The following is a 26815-nucleotide window of genomic DNA, read 5'->3' as shown; positions in this document are numbered from 1 at the left end:
AGTCTGAGTTGCTGGGCTGAGGTGAATGGGCTGAGGCTCAACAAGGCCGAGTGCCAGGTTCTGCATTTTGGCCAAAATGACTTCATGCAGCACTATAGGCTTTAGAAATAGTGTGGCCAGCAGGAGCAGAGAGGTAATCATCCCTCTGTATTCAGCTCTGGTGAGGTCACATCTCGAGTACTGTGTTCAGTTTTGGGGTCCTCACTACAAGAAAGACATCAAAGCCCTGGAATGTGTCCAGAGAAGGGCAAAAAAACTGGTGAGGGGTCTGGAGCACAAGTCTTATGAAAAGCAGCTCAGGGAGCTGGGGTTGTTTAGTCTGGAGAAGAGGAATCTCAGGGGAGACCTCATTGCACTCTACAACTTCCTGAAGGGAGGTTGTGATGAGGAGGGGCTTGGCCTCTTCTCCCAGGCAACAAACAGGACCAGAGGAAATGGCCGCAAGTTGTATCAGATGAGGTTTAGACTGTACATAAGAAGGAACTTTTTTCTCAGAGGGTGGTCAGGCACTGGAAAGGCTGCCCAGGGAGGTGGTGGAGTTGCCATCCCTCGCAGTGTTCAAGAGGTGTCTGGATGAGGAACTACCAGATACGGTTTACTGACTTGTGGTAGCAATGGTAATGCGAGGACGGTTGGACTTGATGACCTTGTAGGTCCTTTCCAACATTGTGATTCTGTGATTCTATGATTTTATTGAATCTAACCTGTGAATACATTTGAGTAAGACAGTGAAAGCCCACAGAGTTATAAATCTTAATGATGACTGGCACAGTACTGAAGGACTACAGATATACAGATACAGGTAGGAAATTACTAAGGCTTTCCCCATTACCATCGTTCTGGGCACAGCATCTCTGCCCCTTCTGAACAAAGGTCTAAGAGAATATCCAGGGTCTAGGCACAGGCCAGAGGATCTGCAGTACAATGTACATATAAGCAGCACATTATCAGGGCTGGAGCACTTTGTAGTCAGGTTCATGCTGTTTGGGTTAGGTTCACTGAGCAGTTAGTGAAGGAAGATTTCTTGAAAAACCCTGATTTGGCTCTGTCCTTTGTGTTACCTATGCAAAAGCTGTATATTTACATATGGATTAACAGTCATGTGATTTAGAAAGTAAAGTACTGGAGCTGCAAGCTAATTTTAAAATATTGGTTTTAGTTGCCTATGAATTTCATCCTTCTTGAGAAAAATGAACATTTAAGTATGTTTTTCCTTAAAATTAGGAAGGTTGTCTTGTGAGGCTTTCTGCAGTCTTTTCCTTCTCTTGTTGATGTGTTCTCTATGGCTTTTCCCTCTGCTGAAGTCCTGTTTTTTCTATTTCAGGTTACAGTATGCTGTTTCAGCAGATTTAAGTGTGTTTAAATGCCCCTGGGTGTTGAGGGCAGTCCAAGCTTCTGCCATATCTCTAGCTGCAACTAACCTTACCGGCATGCAAATGTTTTCACTGTACTTGTCTAAATAATGCTGAAAAAAACCTTTCAGTTGACCATTGCTCATTCTGTGAGATACAAAATTTTACTGTCAGATTTTTTTTTTCCCAAGACATTACTTTCTAGCTATATATAGTTCTCCTTATTTAATTATTGAAAAAATCTGTACTGAATGTTCTTGTAAGAATGTAAGGAATACTTTGAGAAAGGTGTTTGGTCTTAATTTTACTGAACTGAGCAGCACTCAAGTTCTCCTGTTTTTGTGGGTCATAAAATCATAACATCATTGAATCATATAATAGCTTGGGTAAGAAGAGACCTTGAAAATGAAGAAATTCCAGCTCCCTGCAGTGAGCAGGGTTGCTACCCACCAGATCAGGCTCCTGAGAGACTCATCCAACCTGGCCTTGAACATCTCCAGTGATAGGAATTCACAACTTCTCTGGGCAGCCTGTGCCAGTGCCTCACCATTCTCTGGGTGAAAAAATTCTCCTTAACATCTAATATAAATCTCCCCTCTTCTAGTTTAAAGGCATTCCCATGTGTCCTGTAGCTACCTGCCCAGGTAAAAACTTTGTTAACTTCCTGACTATAAATTCTCTTTAAGTACTGGAATGCTGCGGTGAGGTCTCCCTCAAGCCTTCTTTTCTCCAAGCTATACAAGCCCAGTTCCTTCAGCCCTTCTTCATAGGAAAGGTGTTCCACCCCTCTGATCAACTTTCTTGACTCCTGTTTGCTTGCTTCAACAGCTCTGCATCCCTCCTGCACTGAAGGCTCCAGACCTAGATGCAGTACTCCAGATGAGGCCTCACTAGAGCAGAGCAGAAGGGGAGGATCTCCCTATCTCTTTTGATGCAGCATGGGATACCATTGTCCTTCCAGGCTGCAAGCACACACTGTTGGCTCATGTCTAGCTTTTCATTCACCAGATTCCCAAAGTCATTTTTAGCAGAACAGCTTTGAATGAGTCATTTTCCCAGACTGTAACTGTGTCTGGGATTTCCTGACCCATGTGCAGCACCTTGCACTTGAATTTGTTGAGCCTCATTAGGTTTATGTGGGCCCACTTCTCAAATTTGTCCAGGTTCCTTTTGGTGATGTCCCATCTTTCTGTCCTATCTTCTATACTACTGAGTTTGGTGTTGTGCAAGCCACAATCCCCACTGGCCTGTAAATTGTAAGCACTTTCACTTTCTCATGCTTGTCATTTGGTGATCTCTGAAACTGAACGTTGTTTACTCTATGTACGGCTGTGTAGATTTTATTTAATGTATTTCACTTTGCCTCTAAAACCATGGCTGAAGGAAAAACCTCTTCCTGATGCTTGCCTGCAGTTGCACATCTTCAGTTCCTTCATCAGTTATCTGATAAGCTTTCAGGATTTTCCCATTCATTGATCTTTTATAAATATGCAGTAAAAACAATTTTTCATTTCCCTTTTCAACAGCTTTGCATCTAGCTACCTTACTCTGGCTGAAGTTTCATTTTATTTCTTTTAAAATCCCTACTGGGCAGTTTTAAGTACTGTAATTTAATGCCATTTGTGTGTGGGAAGAAGAAGCTCAGAAATATTATTGAAGTATGTGTTGCCAAGGGAAAAGAACCTTGATCTTGGCAAAAGAGCTGGTGCAATATAGAAAATAAATAGCAGTAAGATAAAGCTAAGTAGACAAGTTAACTACTGCTGAAGGATGTTTAAATGAGTTCACAGTTTCAATATATTTCAATCCTTGCAATTGAAAAATAGGGGTTGTTTGTTTATTTATTTATTTTTGGTAAAGTATTATTTCCAGTTAATCTTACCATTTGGCACAATTTACTGCTTTCTGCAGTGTGTGCTAGTTACCACCAGAGGGGAACGTACACAAGCAGTTCTGCTTCTCTTACTTGGCATCGGTCTAGCTTTTCAGCCTAGTATAAGCGCTCAAATGTCTCAGCTGGGGACTGTTAGGAGAAATATGAAAATCTGAAAATTTATTGATCTGCTTAAGAAAATAATAATCTGGAAAGTTAAAATGAGTTTTTCTTCTGATAGAGCACTTACTGAGTGGAAATTGAGTTTTGTTTACTGAAAAACACCATGAAGCACAAGTTCAGAGTAAAGAGAACTAATTAAATGTAATTTTCTTGCATAGAAAATGTTTTCAAAAAGGCAAATATGATGCAAAATATTTCACTGCAGAAACCTGTATGTTTCTTTCCCAAGCTTTCCCAAGAACAGCCCTGCAAAACCATCAGGAAAGTTTGTCATGCAAACCATATTTCCTTGGCCTTTGGACTAGCGATAAATGAAAAATTCAACTCACAGCTTCTAGCCATTAAAAACTCTTCTCTTCGACTCATCAATGAAAACTTCACTCAGCACACTATGACAAGTGAGGTTGCTAATACAACTGAAGAATTATATTACAAATAACAAAGTTGTCTGTCTTCAAAGGAAGAGTTTGGTAGCCAACAGAAAGAGTCACCTGCTCTGAGGCTTCAGCCCTCTGCTCTGACCTGTCACATATCATTACCCAAATGCAAGTCTTAGATAAGGACAGAGTTCATGGCACACCATGATCTGCTTTGCTGTGTTTTGCTCTCCTCATGGCCCCTAAAAACTACAATTATGTACTTGGGAATCCTACAATATTTCCATTAAATTTCTTCTTATAGTTGTGAATGAAACAAACGTAGAAGCTGTAAGTTTGTGATGTAGAATTGATAACCACCTATACTCTAAAAATGGAATGTAGACTTTGAAAAAACATTGTATTCTATTATTATTCTGTTTTATATATATATAAAATTATATATTTAAGGCCAAAATATGACATTTTCAGACCTACTGAGCTGTTTTTATCCCTGTGCTAATATTCTTTTTTGGGTTTCTCAAACTAGAATGCCTTCTATTTAAAATTACTCCAGCAGGAGTTTGACTAAATGTCACATTGATTCTTGTCTCTTTGTCAGGATCAGTAACAACTTTGACATATCCAGCTCAATCTCCCCAGTTCCCTTCTGGAAACATAAACTGAATCATGCCATGGCATTATTTGAGTTAAGGCTCACTGCAGTTCTGCAGCTACCTATTCAGTTTGTTTGAGGACTTATCAGAATCAAAGAATGAGGTTTTGTCTTTGGTTGGTTGAGATAAATTTCTTCATAGTAGCTCCTAAGATTCCATGTTTTGGTTTTGTGATGAAAACTGCTATTCATTTAGTTACTGCAGAGCAGTGTTTATGCTGAGCCTTCTGGTGCACACAGCTCTCTGCCAGGCTGGGTATGGCAACTGACTCAACTCTCCAAAAGGGTATTCCAAACCATTTCTCACTATGCACAGCAACAAAAGCCAGGAGTGAGTTGGCTGTTGGGTCTTCCATTACTCAAGGATTATCTGGGCATCAGTCATCTTGTGATGAGCAACTGTGTTGTTTATCAATTTTTTTTTCTTTTTTTCTCTTCCGTTAGTTGAGTTTATTTCCTTTTCCTTTTTTTTATTTTTTATTTTTTTTTTATTCCAGTTTCCTTTTCTTCTTTTGTTCTTTCTCTCTCTCTCTTATCAAACTCCATTTTTCTTGACCCTTGAGTTTTCTTGATTTAGCTTCCTGATTTTCTCCTCTACCAACTGTGAGCGGTAAGCAAGCAGCTGTGTGGGGCTCAGCTGCTTCTGTTAAACCACAACAGTTTTCTTTCCTCATTTGAGACTGCGAACGAGATATGAATGAGAAAATGGCAGTTTCTTGAAATGTAATGCTGTAAGACTTTAGCTCTGACCTCCAAACAGAATTACTGAAAAAACCTATCATCTCATTTAAAACAGTGAACCCATACTTCCATTTCTTTTTACCTAAGTATTTTTATTTTGGACTGTCTCCCACAGCTTTTCAGTTTGATGTGAGTGAAAGATTAAATGAGTTCTCAAAAGTATTCAGGGTGAGAAATTTAGGTCTTTGGGGAAAGAAGTGTGATCCTCTTCACATGCTTGTTGTGGAAAATGAAAGTCTCGTTAAAAATAAACATCAACACAAAAAGCCCAGCAAAATCTCAAGGCATATGAGCTGAGAAATAACCGAATCTTAAAGGATATAGCTTTAAATGTAATGGCATTTGAAACAGCTTATGGTCCATACTTTAATTTATTTTAAGTCACAACTGCAGTATAACAGTTCTTGTATATACTCATGTTCTCTACTGTCCATCTTGTTCTCTCTACCCACTCATAATGGACAATGGACTTAATAAGTAATGCAAGCTTTAAGTGTTCAGCCAGATAACTGTTTATTTTCTCCTGTTTTAGATCCTTTTATTCATTATTTTCTCTAAACAAAAAGGAGGCCTACAAAAATTTTTTTACTTCTAAGTTGCTATCAAAATAGCTACTGGTACACATTTCTAATTGTAATACCCTTAGCTTATAGCTTAAAAGAGACTGAGTTCTGTCAAGGAGAATATTTTTGTAAGTTATTTCATTGTATTTCATGTCATAATTCTAGAAGGGAGGAATGCATAAGGAAACATGCACACATATTTTGCACAGGGCAGTGAGATCTGATTTGAATTTAATCCAGCTGAGATGCTACCTACTTTGTCAGGTTTTATACTCTACATGGCACTGGCCTAGCTAAATTGATATGGTCAGGAAAAAAAAGACAAAAAACAGGTTACACATCTCCTTGAGGTAATTACAATTGCGTATACACAGTAAAACATAATGAAAACAATATATTTATGTAATAAAATACTAGACCTACCCCATTTCAAAGACTTATATGAACTGTAAACTTAAGGAAATTTTAGGAGTGCTGAAAAGTAAACTACAGTCTGCAGCAACCATTAATTCTCAGTCTGGTTATCTTTAAACAACCACAGCAGTACTTTACAAATAGCTAGAATATGAAATCAACATGCCTCATAATGTATGGGATATTGAATCATTTTTACTTGTTTCTAGCACCTTGAATTTTCACACTTGGATGATGCTTAAAAAGGCCTCCTAACTCTTTTCATGATGTTCTGATTCTCTAAATGTCACATTTTCTCATTTGGATAGCTATGAACTCTTCTTTCCTGCTGCTGATTTCCCTGCAGTCTTCTGCCCATCTCACTCCACTTTTTTCTTTCCTTCTCTGTTCCGAGACCTTTGGATGTATATTTGCATAGCTGCATAGCTGCATTAAGGCCAGAGAAACCTAGTAATTCCTTTAAAGACCAAGTTATTGTTTTCTCCCAGTCAGAACTCCTCTAGCGGAATGCATTTTTACTGATTTTGTTTAGTTCTGTATATAGGAAAAGGAAAATACACAAGATGGATGCAGTTGGTCAATGGCTGTTTCTAGAAGGTTACTCATGTTATTGGGACTGGTATGCAATAGTAAACAGAACCAGCCGCTATTTCGCTGCATAATTTATTACAGCATATATAATATACACGTAAATAAATATATATTCCATTTTGTGTTTACATCAGAAACAGATCTCATTACACATATATATGTTTTTTTCCTTTTGTAATTTTCAGAAATATGTGGTAAACTAAACTATGTAACTGAGGAATGAATGAATTTTCAGGATGCTGTATTTACAGTCAATAGGTAAAACGAAGACCTGATCTGCAAAACTTCTAATCTAGTTGAAAGAGTGTGTGTTCACATGGTGAATGAAGCTTCCACTGGTGTATGTCCTGATTTCCAAAGTCATTCTATCATCTGGTATGTGAGATAAAATACAGATGTTTTACGCTACAAACACAAGCTCAATTTCTCTCTCTCTCTTTTTTTTTTTTCCTCCCTTCTTGGCTGACCCTGTCTTTTTGAAAGCCAGGATACCAGACAAGGTCTGTTTCATTATTTCAGACCTGTATATGAATTCTTAAAGATTCCTAATATGAATTGGACTGTTTGCCCAGCAGAATGTGCCCTCAAAGGAAATATCATTTTAGAGAACTGTTTTTATGGAATGTTTCAGGGTTTTGGAGTTTGTGCTCATAAATATTCATAAGTCTGGCCTATTATTTATCCTTGCATTAAAAAAGGAAAGAAAAAAAAAAAAAAAAAAAGGAAAAAAGAAAAAAAGTGAAAGCTTAAAAGTTGTGGTGGAGGGAAAAGAGTATTTCACATTCACAAAGTTTCTAATCCTTTCTTAAATGACCCAACCAGTCAGTTGGCAGAGTCAGACTCTGTGCTGGTTTCACTATGGCAGTCTGTGACAGGCTGCCCTTCAGTTTATGTTAGCCTGAGAGCCAAATAAAGCAGTAGTCTTTGTTTCCAAAATCTCATTTTGTCCCATTTGGTAGGTCAACACAGCCACTAAGACTACAGTGAAGCTCACTGAATCCGTGTGGCCGAATGAGCCAAAGGAAAATGGATTCCTTCTTTGTAAATACAGTTCAAGGTCTAATACTTCAACTTTCTCCCAGAACATTTCTGAAGAAAAAGAGTAAATAGAAGAGTAACATGGTAAAAACTGACGTAAACTACTGGATTTGGAAATTTTGGCTATCTTCCTAGTTGCGTTGTCTCCCTGTGTTGTCTGGAGCAGCGTATGTGCTGAGGATGAGCTTGGTGCAATTTCATCCTTGCTCCCATGACAGGGGTGGGGTTGTTTATTTCATACTTGTCCCCCCACACCCAGGTCAGTCCCCTACAGTGTGAGGAGTAATAATCGTCTGGCCTGCATTATTTAATTAGAACAGCTCGTTGGACCACTAAAGCTCAGGGGTAGCTCTGCCATGCTGCTATGCTGTAGTAAATGTGTTAAGGACTCTGAGCATCCAGTGGAAAAAAGCACATTTTGATAAACAAGCAGAGAGAGCCAAAATCCAAATCGCAGCTTCAGCTTTGCACATGCTGGGCTGGTGAACAAACATGGAATTACGTTAATATCCTCTGAAGAATGCACACTGCATGACAATTTCCCCTTTGAAATTGAATTTGAAAGTGGTTGTGGTGGAAGAACCCAATATTTTACCAAGAAGAAATCACCCTGGAGGCAATCAAAGTATCTGTAAAAAATCCTAAAGAATAAAAACATGAATTGTGATAAAATATTTTGGGATCTATCCATAGGAAACACTGGAAAACTTTGGAAGTTGCCACAAATTGGCAACCATGTGAAGAAAAAAAGTAATTTTTAGTTTCCGTAATCTCCTTTCAAATACATAATGGAAAAGAAGAGGCCCTACTGAAATGTTTGAGAAGATCTGGAGATGGCCTGTTATTTCAGGAGCTTTTTCTGTATAGTCATGCTAGGCAGGGCACTCACTCTCAATCTGGAGAAGAGCAGGTAGATTTTCATTTTGCTTATTATTGTGCTTTATATACTACAGAACATTGTTGAACATTGCAGTGAAAGACAGTGGCTGCTTCATCCAAATTTTATTGGTTTCCAGAAGTCTTACGACAATTAAAAAAGTCATTGTAACAGATACTAAAACTGTGTTTGTTTTTCTATTTGTTTTGTTTCTCTGTGTTTTATTTTCTTTTTTAAAACTATCCTGGCAACTTGAACCCTCCTTTGGGTGTGAACTGTACTGCAGTTTCTAACTAGGAAAAGCTCTATTGGTGTGTGGTATTTCTAGATTTAATGTATTTCAGTCTTGCCTGGCTCCTTCATTCACTGAGTGTGGAGAAAGAGTTTCAAATATAAATAGCACATCTGGAAATTTAGATTCAGCTGGTATCTTCTTGAATGCATCAGCAAAAGAAATGAGTGATATAAAAACAAATTATGTTTTATTGCTAATGAGCAAATGAAAATACATTTTTTTTTGAGAGCCAGATAATCCTACAGTATCAGAGCAAGAAAATTCATAAACTCTTGGTAAATGTAATTATTCAGAGTGTAGCTTCAGTAAAGATAAATAGGGACAATATTGTTAATATTTTTACTTGAAAAGTACTGCAATTTGGAAAAATGTTCCAGTAGAATGCTCACAGTATTACCAAGTTCGTTGTCAGTTTCTCAGCAGTTACATACCACAGCTGCTGCCACAACCCAGCAAGTCTATTTGAGAAGGGGAAGAACCTCCAGTCAGGTTTCATGGTCTCCTGTCACCAAGCACAGCAGGAACTGATTGACTTTAGAGCAATTGCAACGCTTAAGCCAATGCAGCTCAGGGAGAGACGTATCTTGGGGTTCAAAATGCCTCTAAGCTGTATATATATATATAACTACTGGGGGTAAGGAGAAATAGGAGGCAAGGTGGAGAGAAACAGCACGGTAAGGCTGATGTGTAGAGACCTACATCTGCTGCCTGCTCAAAAGAAAAAGGCCAAGGAGTCATCTCATTTGATGGTGGAATTAGATAACCAATAGATAGACCAAATTACAGAAATGTCCTTCCCACAGCACAGAGTGCCTCAAATTGGGAAAATACTCATCTGGATGAAATACAATGAAATGAATGGTGGAGAGCAACTTTCTGTTAATCTCTCTCCTTTATAGGTCTCTCTGGTGTTTCCCTAATGTGAACAAACTTTCTTCTTTTTGATACAACATTTCTTCCTAAATAGGCAATGACTAGAAATGTTCAATGTTTTTTCTGAAAATATTTTTGCTATATTTTAATTTTTAATGCAAGTTCATAGAGATCATCTATAGAGTCATTCTTCGAAGTATTTGAGCAAATAAAGACATAGAAATCAGAAGAAAAGTTGTGTTAGATAGAAAAATAAATCTATAAGTGACCATAAGTGATCTAGTCTCACACTCTCCTCAATAACCACTCCTATCAGGTGTCTTTTATGCATTATCAAGGACTTCTAGTGATGCAAAATACAAATAATTCTCCAAGAGTCTATTAGTCCATTATTCCATTTGAAAGTCGACTTTTCCCATGTCAAATCTTATAGTTTTTCTGTAAAGTTTCTTCTAAAGTTCTCTTTAACTGCGCATACAGAGACTCGATGTGTTCCATTCTTTGTGACTGTGTTTCTCTTGTGCCTTTCTTATTTAGTCCCAGGATCCTCATTTGTCCCAGTCTTTAACTGTTAATATTTTCTTCTCTGTAGATTTCTGAATATCTCTCCTGTTTCCTATCTAGCTGACCCACTTTATGCACTACACTGAATCTCTTATTCCACCTGATGCTTTACAACTCTTAAGAGTGAAAAGAGTGTATTAGCTACTCTTCTCTTTGTTTACAACAGTCAGCTCTTCAGATACGGAAACTCCAGATAGTATGTTGAACTGAAGTGTAGTTTTACTCAGACTGTATGATGCTGATGTCCTCTTTTTAAAGCTCGTAGTATCTTCAAATTAAAAATAAAGGGCTCTGTTGCAACTTACCACTCCAGAATTTCCCAGTGGGTGGATACTTTTTTGGATTCAGACACTGTCCATGAGACAACTGGAAATCTTTGGGGCATCCAGTGCAATTCTCATAGCTGTACCCAACACATGTTGTGCAGCTCCTGTGACAAGGTTCACATTCTCTAGACATGTCATCAGTGAAGAAGCCATCTCCACACTCAGTCACGCATGTGCCACCTGCAACAGAAACAGGACAAGAAGATACCTCACCCAGAGCACATATCTGCCTCCAACAGTAAACAGATTAAGACAAACAAGCAATATCCAGTGAAACAGTGAACATTTCTGTAGATACAGAAACCAGACTTTCTTTGTGAATCCTTAACTTATTTCAGCTGCTTCTACAAAATCTGAGGATCTTTGAACAACCTGCAGCACTGAAATCAGTATCCAGGTGGGTTTTTGTCCATATCTTAAATCCCATGTATACACATCTTATACAAGTATTAGAGTGAATCAAAGTTCTGTGATTAAATCCACTTTTCTTTTTTTCTATTGGCCCTCTATAAAAGTGTAGAATTCCCTAAAATTGCTAGATGTATGCATATTTTGAGGATTAGATGAATCTCCAGATTCTGGTGAATACAAAGCTAAACTCATATGAGTTAGATTCAGCTTAGGGGGTTGCATGCTCTGGCAAAGTCCTTTGAAGTTGTTGCAAGGGTAATTTTTCAGTTTAAAGAAAAATAGACCACTATACCACCTCATGTGACCACAGTGTAAATGTGGTGCATTTTTTGTTCGCTATTGGACGTGTGCAGAAGACAATGCATGAAAACACCATAACCTCAATATTTCCTGCCTTTCATATTTGGAACGATGTCTGAGCTAGACCTCACTGATTCATATTTTCCTAATAAAGTCATCAGATTCAGAGTCTTGTGCAAATTTGATGTGAAACTTAGTGGTTGAAAAAAAGTCTTTTGAGAGTGTTTAAGACTCATTACTTTATGAGGACCTTAAAGTCCACAGTAAGAAACGTTTCTATGTATGTCTTTCTGTGAGAGAAAAACCTCTCCTTTCACACGGTTGGAATTAAATAGTTATGAGTTGAAATGTATATTTATGTGTATACATAAATGAATATGTATGTGTGTATATATATGTGTGTGTCTGTGTGTGTATAAATCCCCCCTTGCTTTGGGTATTTGGAGCTGTATCTTATACATCCCTGGCCTCTACTCTCTGCTGTAGGAGAAATCTTTGAACTCAAGAAGTTGAATCCAGGCTCTTTCACTAAGAAAAGCCTCTGAAATGTTTTCATGCCAGATGTTATTTTGCTTACCTGAGAGATAAAAGCCTTCCTTACAAAAGTCACATTTGTCCTTGTCACAGCCATCACAGTTGCTAGAACACTCTTTACATTGTAGGGAACTTTCATCACTGTAGGTATTGTCTGGACAGTGTTTATAGCAACTCTGTTTATACCTATAACGTAAAAAAAAATTGAAGTTATTGAGTTTCTTCACTTTCTACATACAGTAATGGCAAGGCTCCACTATCAGTCTCATAAACAGAAAATATTCCCCTAATGAAGGATTTGAAATAAGCTTATGGTTATTACTTCAACCTTAATGAGTAAGTAGCATTTTTTAAGTACATAATGCCATAAAAAAAAAAAAAAAAAAAAAGTTTACGTAAAAATGCATGAATACTTAGAAATTACATATATTGTGGCTATAAAGAGTCACCAGGCCTTGAATGCATCCAGAGATGGGGCATCCGCAACCTCCTTGTGCAGCCTGTTCCAGTGCATCACTACCCTCTGAGTGAAAAACTTCCTCCTAATATCTAACCTAAACTTCCCCTGTCTCAGTTTAAAGCCATTTGCCCTTATCCTTTCACTATCCATGCTTGTAAATGGCTGTTCCCCCTCCTGTTTATATGCTCCCTTCAAGTACTGTGGAAAGCCACAATGAGGTGTTCCTGGAGCTTTCTCTTCTCTAAGCTAAAAAAGTCCAGTTCTCTCAACCTTTCCTCACAGGAGAGGTGCTCCAGCCCTCTGATCATCTTAGTAGCCCTCCTCTGGACCAGCTCTAAGGTCTCCATGTACTTCCTTTACTGCTCCCCAGATCTGGATGCAGTACTCCAGATGGGGCCTCACAAGAGCTCAGTAGGGGGGGACAATCACCTCCCTACCCCAAGGCCACTGCTTACAGTAACATGAGATAGCTTTTTCATACTAGCTTAGATAGCTTTTTCCTTTTTTGTCATAGTAATGGTTACAGTGACCTTCTAAACATCTTTTTCAAAAACTGTTGAATACTTATTGCCCTTCAGTTAAAGTTTCAGTTTCACTACTTTTTCTTTCCTTGCTTAATGTTTTTACATTTTTAAGTTCCTCCTGATTTGCAAATACAAGAACTGAACGTGACATACTAAATGCATAGTAGTTCCAGACCCAGAAGAGTTAATTAACTTGTCTACACTTTCTGTTCATTCCTCTTCATGTATACAAAGGTCACATCAATACAGAAGATTTAAATGGTCTTGATTGCTTATGATGGTTATTTTTTCCATCATTTCTCAAGCTTTTTTCACAGTTACTGTTCTTGGATAGGCAATACTTGATAGGAGTGGGACAATATGTATGCCATTTATATACTGATTTATATGATATATGTAGTTAAGCACATATTAAGCACATATTTTTGCATGGAAAGCTATACTCACATGTAGTAGTTCGGAACACACGTTAAGCAGATTCTTGGGTCATCTGAAATTAAAAATGTGAAATTATGCAAATAATGTTCAGAGTCAATGCCAGAATGCCAAAGGAAAACACTGCAAAATTTTTATATTAGAATTTCTTACACTGAAATAGCAGTCATATCTTGTTATAACTGGAACATTATTCTCTTAGGATTACCCTGCTTACACTTTCTGGCGATATTCTCTCCCATAATTAAGTCCTATGCTGTGTTTTTTTCTAACAATTAGTAATTTTTTTTTGTCCTCAACAAGGAAAGCGGTGAATACCTGGGAAGCGATTTTCTGAAATGGAGAACCTTTTCATGGGACTCAAGATGGACAAAATGAATCTTAAAAGGAGAAAGTAAAGTGTTCTAATCTGTAGCTTCAATATATCTGTTTATTGGCACCTCTAAAAGAACACTTAAAAAAATAAAATAGTAAGTAATCATTTAATCTAAAAAAAATTGGAGCAAGAAAAACACCTTTCTTTATTATGTGGAGACAAGAATTTTGGGTGAACATTCTCATCAGAAAATTAATTTTTGCATTCAGAAATATTGTTGAATGAACAAAAAAAGTGCTATAAAACTCTTTAAACCTTTTACAATGATGGATATAACTTAGTGCTCACATGAAGGGAAGACTGTGTTCTGTAACCTTTCATTATCCACTGTTAGCTTCCAATTTCTTTTACCTTACTCAAGCATCCCTAAGGGAACAGAGTGGAAGGAAATGCAACAACCTGGGCAAATGTATTTATAAACTATTCTGCCATGAAATGCCTATAAATCATTTTTGATATTATTAGTACTCATAAGACAAAATATTTGCTGAATCTCTTTGAATTGTGTCTACAATAAATCACACTTTATGCATGCAACATACACTCGATTGTGTAAGTAGTTCTAGCAATTTATTTATGAGGTGTAAAGTTTTTCACAGAAATGTTACAGATTTGTGACAATATTCTTTTTACTGTTTAGAGAACAATCAGAAACAGCAATCACCTAATCTAGTGTTCCTTGAGTTAGATTTTATGTTAAGGCAGGAAATGCCCCTAAAAGATTAAAAGATTTTCTATGAAGTACCCTTTTACCCCTTTACTTCCAGGTAAAATACATTTGGTTTGTCCAGAGATTCTTTTTGTGGAAAACTATTTTTTTTAAAGACACTTACTTACAGAGATATTTGATACTCCTTTCTTCCCCACCTATTTGTAGCATGTTCTACTGTTGGGAGCCATGTTTACGATTACTCAGTTGATGCAATAGATCAGTGTAGAGCAAAGTGCATCAGTGTCCTAGATACCTTTTAAAAATTACTCTTGCACACACAGTCCTTATGGTTTGTTGAGAGAACAGAGTACGTATTAAAGAGATATTGTTAAAACGCCTGGGATCACTCAGAGTTTTATTAACTAACTCCATTAACTTTCTGGCTTTCATGAAGGAAGGACTCTTTCACCTTAGCCAGTGTCAGATTCTGATGACCTTATTCTTTCCTCCTTTACTGAAGTTTTTGCCCATATTGTTGACTACCAGTGTATATCAGTTTGTGACAGATTACATCTGTGATTGCAAATTAAGGCACAGTGTGTATTTCTGGTGTCCTCTGAAAATTGTCTGGAAACTGTACTGTTAAGAGTTCTTTAAGCAAAGACCATTGTGTCTGGAATCATTGAATCGTGGACTGGCTTGATTTGGAAGTGATCATAAAGATCATCCAGTCCCAACTGCCTGCTGTGGTCAGGGCTGCCACCCATGAGGTCAAATTGTCCAGGGCTCTATCCAGGCTGGTACTGAATACCTCCAGGGATGGGCACTCACAATTTCCCTGAGCATCCTTTGCCAGTGCCTCATCACTCTGAGTGAAAAATTTCCTCCTAACATCTAATCTAAATCTCCCCTGTTTTAGTTTAGAGCCATTCCTCCTTGTCCAGTCACTATCAGAATGTGTAGAAACAGTCCCCCTCCCATTTATAAACTCCCTTCAGGTATTGGAAGGCTGCAGTCAGGTCTCCCTGGATCCTTCTCTTCTTCATGCTGAATAAGCTTATCTTACTCAAGTCTTCTTCATAGGATAGGTGCTCCAGCCTTCTGAACATCTTCATAGTCACCTCTGGACCTACTCTTAACAGTTCCACAACCTTATTGAGCTGAGGGCTTAACAGCTCAGCCTTATTGAGGTAGGGTCTCATGAGGGCAGAGCAGAAGGGGACAGTCCCCTCCATCTCTTCCCCCTGGCCACCCTTCTGATCTAAAAGTGAATGAATAAAAATAGATTGTTAAGACTGTAGACTGGGTTGAATGTTTATGAGAGGGCAAAATAACCAAAGAAGTATCACAGATATCCTGGTGTCTAATCACTCAGCACCTTCTTGTACCCTGTTGTCCACATCCAAGTTTAGACAAAAGTAGCAAATATCATATTAGATGGCCAAATATGTCATGGGAACAGCTTGATGACTGTATTTCATCTGAGAATGTTCAGTCTTTCTTTAAACCTAAGACACTGGAGAAGATCCGATTTCCTTAATGATTTTGCAATGTGAAAACTTCATAAAATTATATGAAATAAAACTAACACGATGAAAATTTTGTTTCATTTAAGTTTACTGTAGAAATAGAATAGATCTTCTGTTTGTTTCTAGTTCAGTTTTTTCTGGTTCAGTTTAAGAACCTTGTAACCTACAGACCTCATGTATTGTAGGATATTCAGATGGAGAAGCAGCACTCACAGAGTGCTGTTGCCAGACTAACTGTGGCAGGTATCAGCAATCTGTTTGCTTATTGCTGTTGACAGCTCTGTAAAAGTTATACATGAATCTCTTCTCTGATTCCAACACATAGTCAGGAGCTAAATCTGACTGAAGAGCTTTTACAGTTTCTTATTTATTATCCAATAAACTTTTAAAACAGAGGTTGATTGCAGGGTGCACACATCTGGCTTTCTGATTATAAACTGTGATCTTTCTGAAAATACATATGCTTTAAGAAATATTTTTCTCTGTCATTCAGAGTGTAATTGAGGTTAAAGTGTCGGGGACTCTTATTCTTGTTGTGTCTCTCTTACCTATGTAAATACCATCCTGTAATTTAATTAGTTCTGTATGCTATCATTGGGATAGTGAGGCCTAAGGCCATTTTCCAATCTGTCTATTGTATTATTTATCATCCCTTACTGAATGTTGTTCTTTCTCTTATAGACATAGCCTTTAAGTGGAAGCTCAGAAACCTTTTATGTTTGATCTTAGTTTCTTATTTTTAACTGTTAGAGAATAATGAACACAGCTTAGCAGGGAATGTAAGGAAGTAAACTGCCTGATAGCAAGCATATTGAAAGCTAAGTATGCACCTATTAATTTAAACTTGATATTTAATACGTGCAATGTTTCCAAAATCTTGGAATGAATTTTAAGAACAAATTTTAAAGTAATTTCCATGTGGTTCTTCAGTGGTGGCTCCTTTTAAATCTGCCATAATCAGTTCTTGGACTAGCAGTAATAAATGTCTGCTGGGGCTGAAGTCAGCATGTTCATCCTGTATTTACTTAGAACTCACTTGTTCATGAAATGAATAAGATTCTGTGACATAAAGTGGGCTGATTAGTAGGCTAGGTCCAAAAGACTTCTAGCCATGAGAACTGTTAATATTTTATCCACATTTAATAGTTTTCATCTGCATTGACTTTCACTGCATTGAGTCTAAGCAACTCTTCGAAGATAGAAACAGAAGGGATCTCAATAGTTCTGGAAACAGAATTCAATCTGTTTTAAAATGTGTGGTCTCCAATGCAACAAAACTTCTTGGTGACTTTCTGGTCTTATTGCAGTTTTCTTAGATAAGTAAAGATATCCGGAGTTCATACAAAAAGAAATTTGATTCCGTTACTCTTCCATAAGAAATTGATAACCTGTTCCCTACTCTGCATCCCACCCTTCTCCAGTACGACACATTCAAATGTGCAAAGTTTAAATACTGGTTAAAGAAAAAGATTCTTGCTTTCTGATGAAAGGAATTAGTATTGTGGGCTTTTTACCTTCTCTGTGAGGGAATGTGGACATTAATGTTACAAGCCACGCACTGTTGTGCTGGAAGGATGTTTCTGTTTGAATTCACAGGGGAACGCTACATGTGATTGCTGTTGTATTACCTTAGAGGCTTAGCGAAATATTTACTAGGCATATCCATTTAAAAAAAACTCCAGATCATGTTAAAAATCCCTGACTGTTTCACCATCTCTGAGCATTCATAACATTTAGACAGATGCAAATTCTGGAAACTTTACATTAGCTAGCCTACTTTACATAGCTGGAGTAGTCCTTACCCAAGGTATCTCGTATAATTAGACCCAAATCTTTCAAAGAATGGTATGTTTACTAAACTTTATCTGCTATATGCAATAAAGCTGGGAGTTGAAGCTAAGTGCATAGGTACATTTAACAGATTCTGTATTTATACTATAACTTTTATTTTTACTCCGTTATTCATTTACAAACTTTTTGGTTTTTGTTTTTTGTTTTTAATTAAATTTCTTGAACTATTTATTGGCTCAGCCATAAGCCTAAAATACAGACATTATACCCAACTACTTTTGCTCTCAGGAAAACCTGAGGATATTCTGCACGTGGAACTTAATGCCTGGTTTAATTTTCTTTTCCAGATTAATTAAATATAATGAATGTAAATGATTTTATATTACAATGCAGTTTTCCTTTAAGGACCAGTCTGCGTAATTGTTTGATTTCAACAGTCACTGTTAGATTTTATTTGGCTTTTACATTCCTCTGAACAATAATTTACAATAATGTAAAAAAAGAACCCTAAGCCCATAAGTGGTAGTATATCACTAAATGTTATTATATATTTTAACTACCTTTAGACCATTCTTGTTTTAGTTTTACGGTTACTCAATTAAAATAACTGAAACATACAGTCCAGCTACAGTGGGATTTCAAGTAGACATGGGCCCAGCTGAAAATTTAGATTTCAACAACCCTTGTAAATGAAGGAGATTTCTGTGTTTCTGTTTTGGAACCAAGAATTGTGGTTTGAATCTTTCACTTTATGTGAAAAACTATTTGTTTACCTATTTCTTTTTTTCTGTTTTTGTTTGTTTGTTTGTTTTTCTTTTTACATATAGGTTTTTTGTTTGTTTGTTTTTTTGTCAGTAATTGTGCTTTGTCCTCCTTCATCTCGATTCTGACATGTTTTTTACAAGTGATATCACCAGCAAGAGGGAGGAAGAAGATAATGGGTATTTTAACCTAGGAAAAAGCTGAATTCTTATGTTAGTTGGACTTAAAGGGGTAAAATGTAGTTTCTTTGGCTGGAAAACATAACTGTGATTTAATGAATTAAAAACAAAGTTCTAATCTCAGTTATCTTACATTAAAAGAGAAGTATTTGCTGTTACTGTATTTCACTGACAGAGCAAAGGAAAAGAGAAACATCTTCCTGTCCAAAATAAAATTTTAATACGTTGTAGTTAAAAGTAGTAATGACCTGCATATAAGATGAAATGAAACCAAATATCAGCATTATAACTTTATAAAATGGATTCCATTCCTTGTCCCCGTATGACTGAATTGAAATGTTGACAAATATGTCAACATTTGTACATATGCTTGCTGGTACACACATAATGTTCTGGAAGAGATTTTAAGGAATAGTTTAAGCAACAGAAACTACTTAAAGATATATACATATGGGGTTGCAGTGCCCTACTCTTTCACTGAATGTTGTGGATCAATACTGTTGCGAGACTTACACCTCAAGTGAATGTCCAGATGATTGTGATACCAGAGAAGTTATTTCTCACATAGCTTCAGAGAAGAACTAGTGTTTTATTCTTCATGTTGAAACATCAACAATAGTAGTATCCAACAATTAAGTGAGGATGTTCATTGTAGGTATTTAGATATTATTCTATCATTCAGGCGATACGTTATCTTTTGTTATTACTCTGTTGGCTGTTTTCTCCCCCTGTGATTTGATGACTGTAAGTGGTATGAAAGCTATGTATTAAAAAACATTAACTAAGAAACCGAACATCCTGTGCATTGAGGAGCATTGCCAGAACAGACTGAGATGGTCACTAATCTTTAAATAGTTTTTTGCTGTGCAGGTAATTCCTTTGGATGAGCAGCATTACCCAAAGAGTGCTCTCCTACCAGCAGAAAAGCCAGAAATCCTAGGTTTGCATAACGGACACTAATGCAGATTTTGGTAGTAATTTGAACATTTGATTGCCATAGATCTATTAGCAAGAAAAATTGTACGCAGGCAATAATCACGTGGGTAACATCTCAGTATGTGGATAGTTGCTCCAGTCAACAAATTATTCTCTAAATAGAATTCTTAACTAGAAAGGTCAAAACACTGAGCTTTAGCCCCATGCATAATTGAAACAAGAACATATTAAAAGTTACTTAAATTGTTCAATTATATTTATTTTAATATATTAGTTCTAATTCCAGCAGAACCATTCAGCTGCTAACATTTGTTTACTGATTTGATTTGTGAAGCTCCTGTAATTCAAACTGTTGAAGGACTAACTATAATTTCTTTGTAATTGTAGGAGTAAATTCAGAGTTTCAGTGATGGACACAGAGCTAGGTGAATTTCTGGCCTAATCCAGTATTTTTCTTCCATGTTCTCATTTTACATGACTCTAAACTGAAATCTAGACCATTAATGCATTAAGCAACCAAACATGTTAAAGACATAACAAACATCATTTTAACCTCAAAGTAATGACGTGGTCCAAGAAAACTGTTTGATAGGTTCCTGGCAAGTAAGTTTGGAGCCCTTGATAATCAGAGATCACTATTCCGCCTTTGAATCACTGAAGTGATCATATTCAAGGAATTAGAGGGGGAGATTTGGCAACAAACAAGAAAACGATTCATAGAATAACAGAATCATAGAATCACAGAGCTGGAAGGATTGGAAGGGACCCCTATAGATCTTTAAGTCCAACCTGCCTGCTAAAGCAGGCTCCCTGCAGTGGGCTGTGTAGGTAGGCATTCAGATTGGTTTTGAGTATCTCCAGATAAGGAAACTTTATAACCTCTATAGGCAGCCCATTCCAGAGCTCCATCACCCTTACTGTGAAGAAGTTCTTTTGCATTTGGTGTGGAACATCCTATACTCCAGTTTATGGACATTTCCCCTTGTCCTGTCCCCACAAGCCCCTGAAAAGAGGTTGGCTGTGTTTTTTGGTCTCCCACACTTAAGATATTTATAAACATTAGTTAGATCACCTCTCAGTCTTCTTTTCTCAAGGTTGAACAGACCCAGCTCACCCAGCTTTTCCTCACAGGGGAGATGCTCCAGAACCTTTACCATCTTTGTGGCCTTCCACTGGACTCTTTCCAGGAGATCCCTGTCCTTCTTCTACCAGAGAGCCCAGAACTGGATGTAGTATTTCAAGTGAGGCCTAACCAGGGCAGTATAGAAAGGGAGGATCACCTTCCTTGACCTGCTGGCCGTGCTCTTTTTAATGCACCTCAGGATACCATTGTCCTTCTTGGCCACAGGGGCAAACTGCTGGCTCACGGCCAACCTTTCATCCACAAGGACCCTCAGGTCCCTCTCTGCAGAACTCCTCCAGCAGATCATCCACCACCGTACTAATACTTGCAGTTATTCCTTCTCAGGTGTAAGATTCTACACTTGCTTTTGTTAAAGTTCATCTGGTTTCTTACAGCCCAGAATTTGTGCTACTGCCCTGATTGTACTACTCATAGAGGCATCTATACAGTATCAGCAGACCATATGCCTGCATTTGTAAAAGTCATAGCTCAATCTTATATCTGGATTTTTTCCATTGATCCCCAAGTCTGGATTTCACAAAAGACATTTTCTTTCTCAGAGAAATAAAATTTTCACAGATGTATGTATATACATCTTATATCTTCAGCGTGCAAGTGAAACTTCTGCTTACTGATGGGAAAAACAAATCTCCAATGTGATTTTCTGCCTTTTCTGAAATGTCAGTTCTGATAATCAAAGAAACGTTCAAAATATTGTTGGGCATTCTTTTTGTACAGATCGCATATTCTCACCAGAAGTCTGTGGAAATGAGTCCCATTATCTGCAAATCTACAACCCATCCAGCAAGATTGACCTCTTGAGGAAGATTTATTTCTATATAAAAAAGAATCCTTATCATAATTTTCTCTGGCATTATGAAAGCCAATGTCTAGTCATTGTTAGGGAAGATTTGAAGAAATGAAGTTTTCCTTTGTGCCACTTATGTTCCTATGGGAACTAAAGCACTTTTCTATTATTAATCATGAACATAGCTGCCAGAATCCCATTCTATACATGTAGACTTGAATCTATTCACAGTGCTATGCTTTAGCTACCTCATATGTTCTTTGAATCTTTTCTCTAGTTATGGTTTTTCTCCCTCATGCTACCTTAAAGTCCCTATTTTTCCCCCACCTTAAAATTTGTTGTTATATATCTTGTGGAATAATTGCATGTCACTCAGTTTCACTTCCTGCCTTTATGGCTGTATGTTTGTTCCCTTGTAGCCTAGACCAAACAAAACAGTTTGATTCTGGAAGACCTCTGAGATTTGCTGAGGCTTTATCTTGTTGAAGCATCACACTGGAGCCTAAATGCCTATTTTGAGGACTTTTAATCTCAGGGTTACTGTTCCTTGTGGTTTTTTACTGTTATACATTTTTTTAAGGTGTCTTGGAAAGAGAAAAATGTAATGACTATTCTGAACATCCTTATCTGTACCACTCTATGCCCTCACCTTGGAGCTGTAACTGTTGCAAGAGCCGTTCTGTTGCGCTGTTCTCAGTAAAAACCTGGACAGATCAGAAGGCAATGGAATACATGGTATTTTATTACACAAAGATAAGGTAATCTCTGGGAAACCTTGAGAAGCATTCATATTGTAACATGTCATACTCTCAAATGTCTGGTGAGTTAAGTGGAATTGAATCAGCCAGTAGCTGAACAGGAATTGGATCAGGAATATGTCACCCTATGGGAGGGCATTGTCAGAAATGCAAACAAACAGGGACAAAGTCCCTCTTGAGAAGAATCATCATATCATAGAATCAAAGAATGATAGAATGGCTTGGGTTGGAAGAAACCCCAACGATCATCAAGTTCCCACCCCCTGCCTCAGACAGAATCACGAACTGCCAGATCTGGTACTAGACCAGGTTGCCCAGGGCCCCATCCCACCTGGTCTTGAACACCTCAGGGATGGGGCATCCACAGCCTGCCAGGAATTTATTAGTGATATAGCTGAGCTTTGTGTGACAAAAATATTTAGCTCCACAATGAGCTAGGTGCTCATATTAAGCATTGTTACTGGTGTGTCTATTTCTGCTTTTGAAGTATACATAAGTAAGTCAGTAGATATTGCATATCAAGGAAGTTTGTCACTTATTGTCTTCATAGGTATTTGTACTTTGTGTCTGCATGTTGTGCAGATGCAAAAGGAGCGAATAGAATTCATATTATTAGAAAGAGTTCTGAAAGGAGTTGAGAAAACCCCTTGTTCCATACACTGTATCTTAGGCACAGCTAATAACAACCAGGGTTTTTATGTTCTTGCACTGTGTTGACTTTGCAATTCTCTTAAAATATTTACATTAAATAGCCCAATAACCTGCAGTTTAACTTAGTTTAACTTAGTGATATTCTCTTGTTCTGAGTGGGCCTATTGGTGACTGCTTTTTAAAAAGGTAGAGCTGACTGAAAAAAATCCAAAAGCTCATTACAGTTTTAAGGGTCTGAAGAAGGTACTGGCAACATTCTGAAGTGATCTAAAGGTTGGAGTGGGAGTAGTTGCGCTGAGTGGTAGAGTGCAGCAGCTGCTGCAGTAACTTGAAAGCCCTCCTTAATCTTATTGTCTTAGCAAAACTTTCAAATGGTGACTCTGTGGAAGAAACTGGATTTAATTTTTCAGAACTCACAGCGGTTTCTGGTGCCCATCAGAAGACAAGTCATTAATATTTAATCATGACCTGATGGTCCTATCTGATAAAGATGCAGTTCCTTCAGAATTATCTGGATGAGAGAGAACAGTAACTCACAACAGGTCCAAACAGTAGGCTCAGAGTCTCCCTGACTGGGCTATAAACTTGAGGTACCAAAACCATAAACATAATATTATTCAGCACACTTTCTAAGGCATTTAGACCCATTTTTCAATTGTGTTCACTTGCAAAGAAGTATGTATTTGAATGTAGAATGCACATATTTTGGTTTACACACAACAAAAGCACCTTAAAACTTCATTTTTTTCTAGTGTCTTAGCACCTTGCTTCCAACTACAATGCCTGTACAAGAGCCTGCATTTCAAATCTCATGGAATGTGATGTGCATGGTAGTTGGGCTAGCATGGCAGAAAGTGGGGTGAGATGCTATCAGGAGAATGTGGACTGAAGAAGGGAACCCTACTGTGCATAGCTGCTGCTTTGATAGCTGCTTTGTGCACACAAAGCCATAGATCCTCACAAAATTAGTGCAATTTAATGCAATTTTCTGTCAAGATATTGCAGGTCTTTACAGTCTGTAGGAAAAATGGCATCTGTCACAGAATCAGACAATTGTAGGTTTCTCTCCACCCAACTCAACAGCATGTCCAGGTCATCCAAATCAACCCAGGTCATTGATGAAAACAGATACTGAAGAAGACCAGACCCAGCTGTACCAGGAATGGTGTGGTGAGCAGGACTAGGGAAGTAACCCAGTGCCTGCACTTGGCACTGGTGAAGACCCACCTTGAGTATTGTGTTCATTTCTGGGCACCTCAATACAGAAAGGTCATTGAGGTACTGGAGCAGGTCCAAAAAAGGGCAACAAGGCTGGTGAAGGGCTTGGAGAATATGCCTTACGAGGAGCAACTAGAGGAACTGGGGCTGTTTAAGGGGAAGAGGAGGCTGAGGGGAGAGCTTCCTTCCTGTTTTTTATTGCAGTGGCAATTCTTTACAGCTTTCAAAATTATCCATTTTGTTTTCTAAGAGACAGGCAGCTCTGATGTTTTCACAGGAGTCTCGAATCATCTTTCTGATGAGACATAAGAAAGCTATTACTGTCCTTAACTTATCTGTGCTTGTTACTGATATGCCAGAAATCTCCTTGAATATTAAGAGCAGAAACAGAAACAACATCTCTACCTGATTTGTTTTAAGCCTGAATTTTATAGGTCATGCTTTATTTCAGGAACACATGGTAATCTGCAAAATCTGTTTGGCATATTGGTTTTATACCACTGCTGTGTTTCTGTTCCAAATACAGCTAACATTAAACCAACCTATATAAACTCTCAGTAATATATGCATCATAACTGCCAAGGAGTTTTCTTAATAGCATGCCCCTTAACAGACTCTGGCATTCTAACCGTTCTGACTTCACTTAGCAGTGGAAGTTAACTTACTTGGTCTTTGTTTTACTTATGTACATTCTGTTGAGCTTTTAAGTTTTTGAAAAGAACTTTTTAAAATCAGAGATTTGAATGTAAGAACCTGAGATTAAATATTATGACTGGAGATGATTAAGGATAGGCATATTCAGCCTGGGGCCTGTGGGTTAAACACATCCTGGGACAACTACTAATTAGCTCCACTTTCTGCCCTGCACTATCATGACAGCAGCTCTTCCCCACATACCCCTCACTCAGTAACAACTGAAGCACTGTTGCAAGACAATTCTTGTCAACATAATGTAGCCCAGGAAAGTGAAAACAGTGGTCATTCATGGTTTAGGAGATAATCTCACGAGGACAGAGATAAATTACAACATGGAGGAGGTGAAGTTACTGAATGTTTTCTTTGCTTCTGCTAAGGGTGGAAGTCAGGAATTCTAGACCCAGGTGATAAGAGATTGCGTCTGGGGAAAAGAAGACCTACTGCTGGTCAAGGAAGATCTGGTCAGATGTCATCTTAGGAAACTCAATGCACACAGATCCATGGGCCATAAAGGAATGTGTGTGTAAGCTCTGCCGGAGCTGGCAGAAGTGGTTATCAAACCGATCTTCACCATCTTTGAAAAGTCATGGAGAATAGGAGAGTAGCAAAGAAAGTACAGATATAGTCAGAGGAAGATGTTGGGCCTGACTGCACTTTTGTAAAATGTCTGATCACCAGGGCTGTCAAGTGTTTTTATTGTATGAGATATCAGACTGGAAGTCAAATAGAAAAAAGATAATAAGTGCTGTGAACTTTTATAGCTAAACTAATACAAAACCTTATTTAAGCTGGTGATGGAATTTAGAATTGATATTAAAAAATAAATGCACTGGAAAAATAAGCAGTTTAGTTTGCAAAAGAATGCAATAGTTTCTAGTTCGTTGTGGACTAATGGCAACCAAGCTGGCAGCCAGTCACTATTTGGGATGCATTATGAGGCCAGTTCTCTTTAGCACTCTTTGTAAATGACCTAGATAGAGGACTTGAAGATATGTGCCAGGGAAGAGTCAGGTTGAATATCAGGAAAAGGTTCTTCACCAGAGAGTGGTGGACATGGAACAAGCTCACCAGGGCAGTGGTAATGGTGCCAAGCTGACAGAGTTCAAGAAGCACCTGGAAGAATTTTGGGTTGTTCTGTGTGGAGCCAGGGTTCAAACTCAATGATCTCTGTGGGTCCTTTCATTCTTGAGATTTTCTGTGATTCTGTAGTTACTCCCTACCTTAAGAATAAGAAGAAATGTTTGTAATGGGAGTACATACCCAACTGACACTTCTGGCATCCCTCTGAACAAGGCACACAGTTTTCTGAGTCAGGATCTTCCAATTCACCTGCATTTTGAAAGAAACAAATGTTTTGTTAATCCTGATAATGTAAGACCAATATGTGAAAGCACTCGGCAAGGTTATTGGAAACATACTTAATACAAATCCAAAAGCAGAAAGATGTGCAGCAATTTATTTCCTCACTTGTTCTTTTGTAATCCTACTCAATTTGAGGAAAATATTACAATTTTTCATTAGCGTAGCTTTAGAAGAGAATCAGAGCAGGAGGAAGTCAGGAACAGATGTGACTGTGTATTTCAGAACAGGAACCAAAATATTTAACTATCTTTCTGTAATAGTTTTAAATAAGTATTTTTCCCTTCCATTGAAGGATGCTTACCTTCACTACAGCTATGCTTCTGACAGATATTTTGGTTAAGGTAGTATCCTCTGGAACATCTTTTGCAGTGTCTAAAATCCAGGCACACTTCACAGTGACCAGAGCAGGGCACACACTTGTGCTCTGAATGGTAGTGACCTAGGGGACAGCTTTCTCTGCACTCCCCATGGTACAGAAAACGCTCCATCCCTTGTCTATCTGCGCCGCAAAGAAACAGAGAAGACGTCAGCAACATTTTGACAGTAGATGCAGCATTATTAAGCCAGCAGTGCTTCAGCTGGTGTTAG

General features: G+C 37.8%; 1 protein-coding gene across 1 annotated transcript in view; it reads right to left on the bottom strand.

Moving 5' to 3' along the window:
• The window catches only part of PCSK5 (proprotein convertase subtilisin/kexin type 5), a 245172-nt gene that overhangs the window by 16247 nt on the left and 202110 nt on the right, over positions 1–26815 (bottom strand). Inside the window, exons 23-27 of the mRNA XM_015849157.2 lie at positions 26529–26726; positions 26126–26194; positions 13399–13441; positions 12011–12153; positions 10702–10902 (exon numbers count right to left, since the gene is read on the bottom strand). Coding sequence (XP_015704643.1) covers positions 10702–10902; positions 12011–12153; positions 13399–13441; positions 26126–26194; positions 26529–26726 — 654 coding nt within the window. The remainder of the gene's footprint in view (positions 1–10701; positions 10903–12010; positions 12154–13398; positions 13442–26125; positions 26195–26528; positions 26727–26815) is intronic.

Source organism: Coturnix japonica, chromosome Z (assembly GCF_001577835.2).
Source record: "Coturnix japonica isolate 7356 chromosome Z, Coturnix japonica 2.1, whole genome shotgun sequence".
Classification (NCBI taxonomy): domain Eukaryota; kingdom Metazoa; phylum Chordata; class Aves; order Galliformes; family Phasianidae; genus Coturnix; species Coturnix japonica.
The sequence above is the reverse complement of the archived record's forward strand: the minus strand, read 5'-3'. Positions and strand labels throughout refer to the sequence as shown.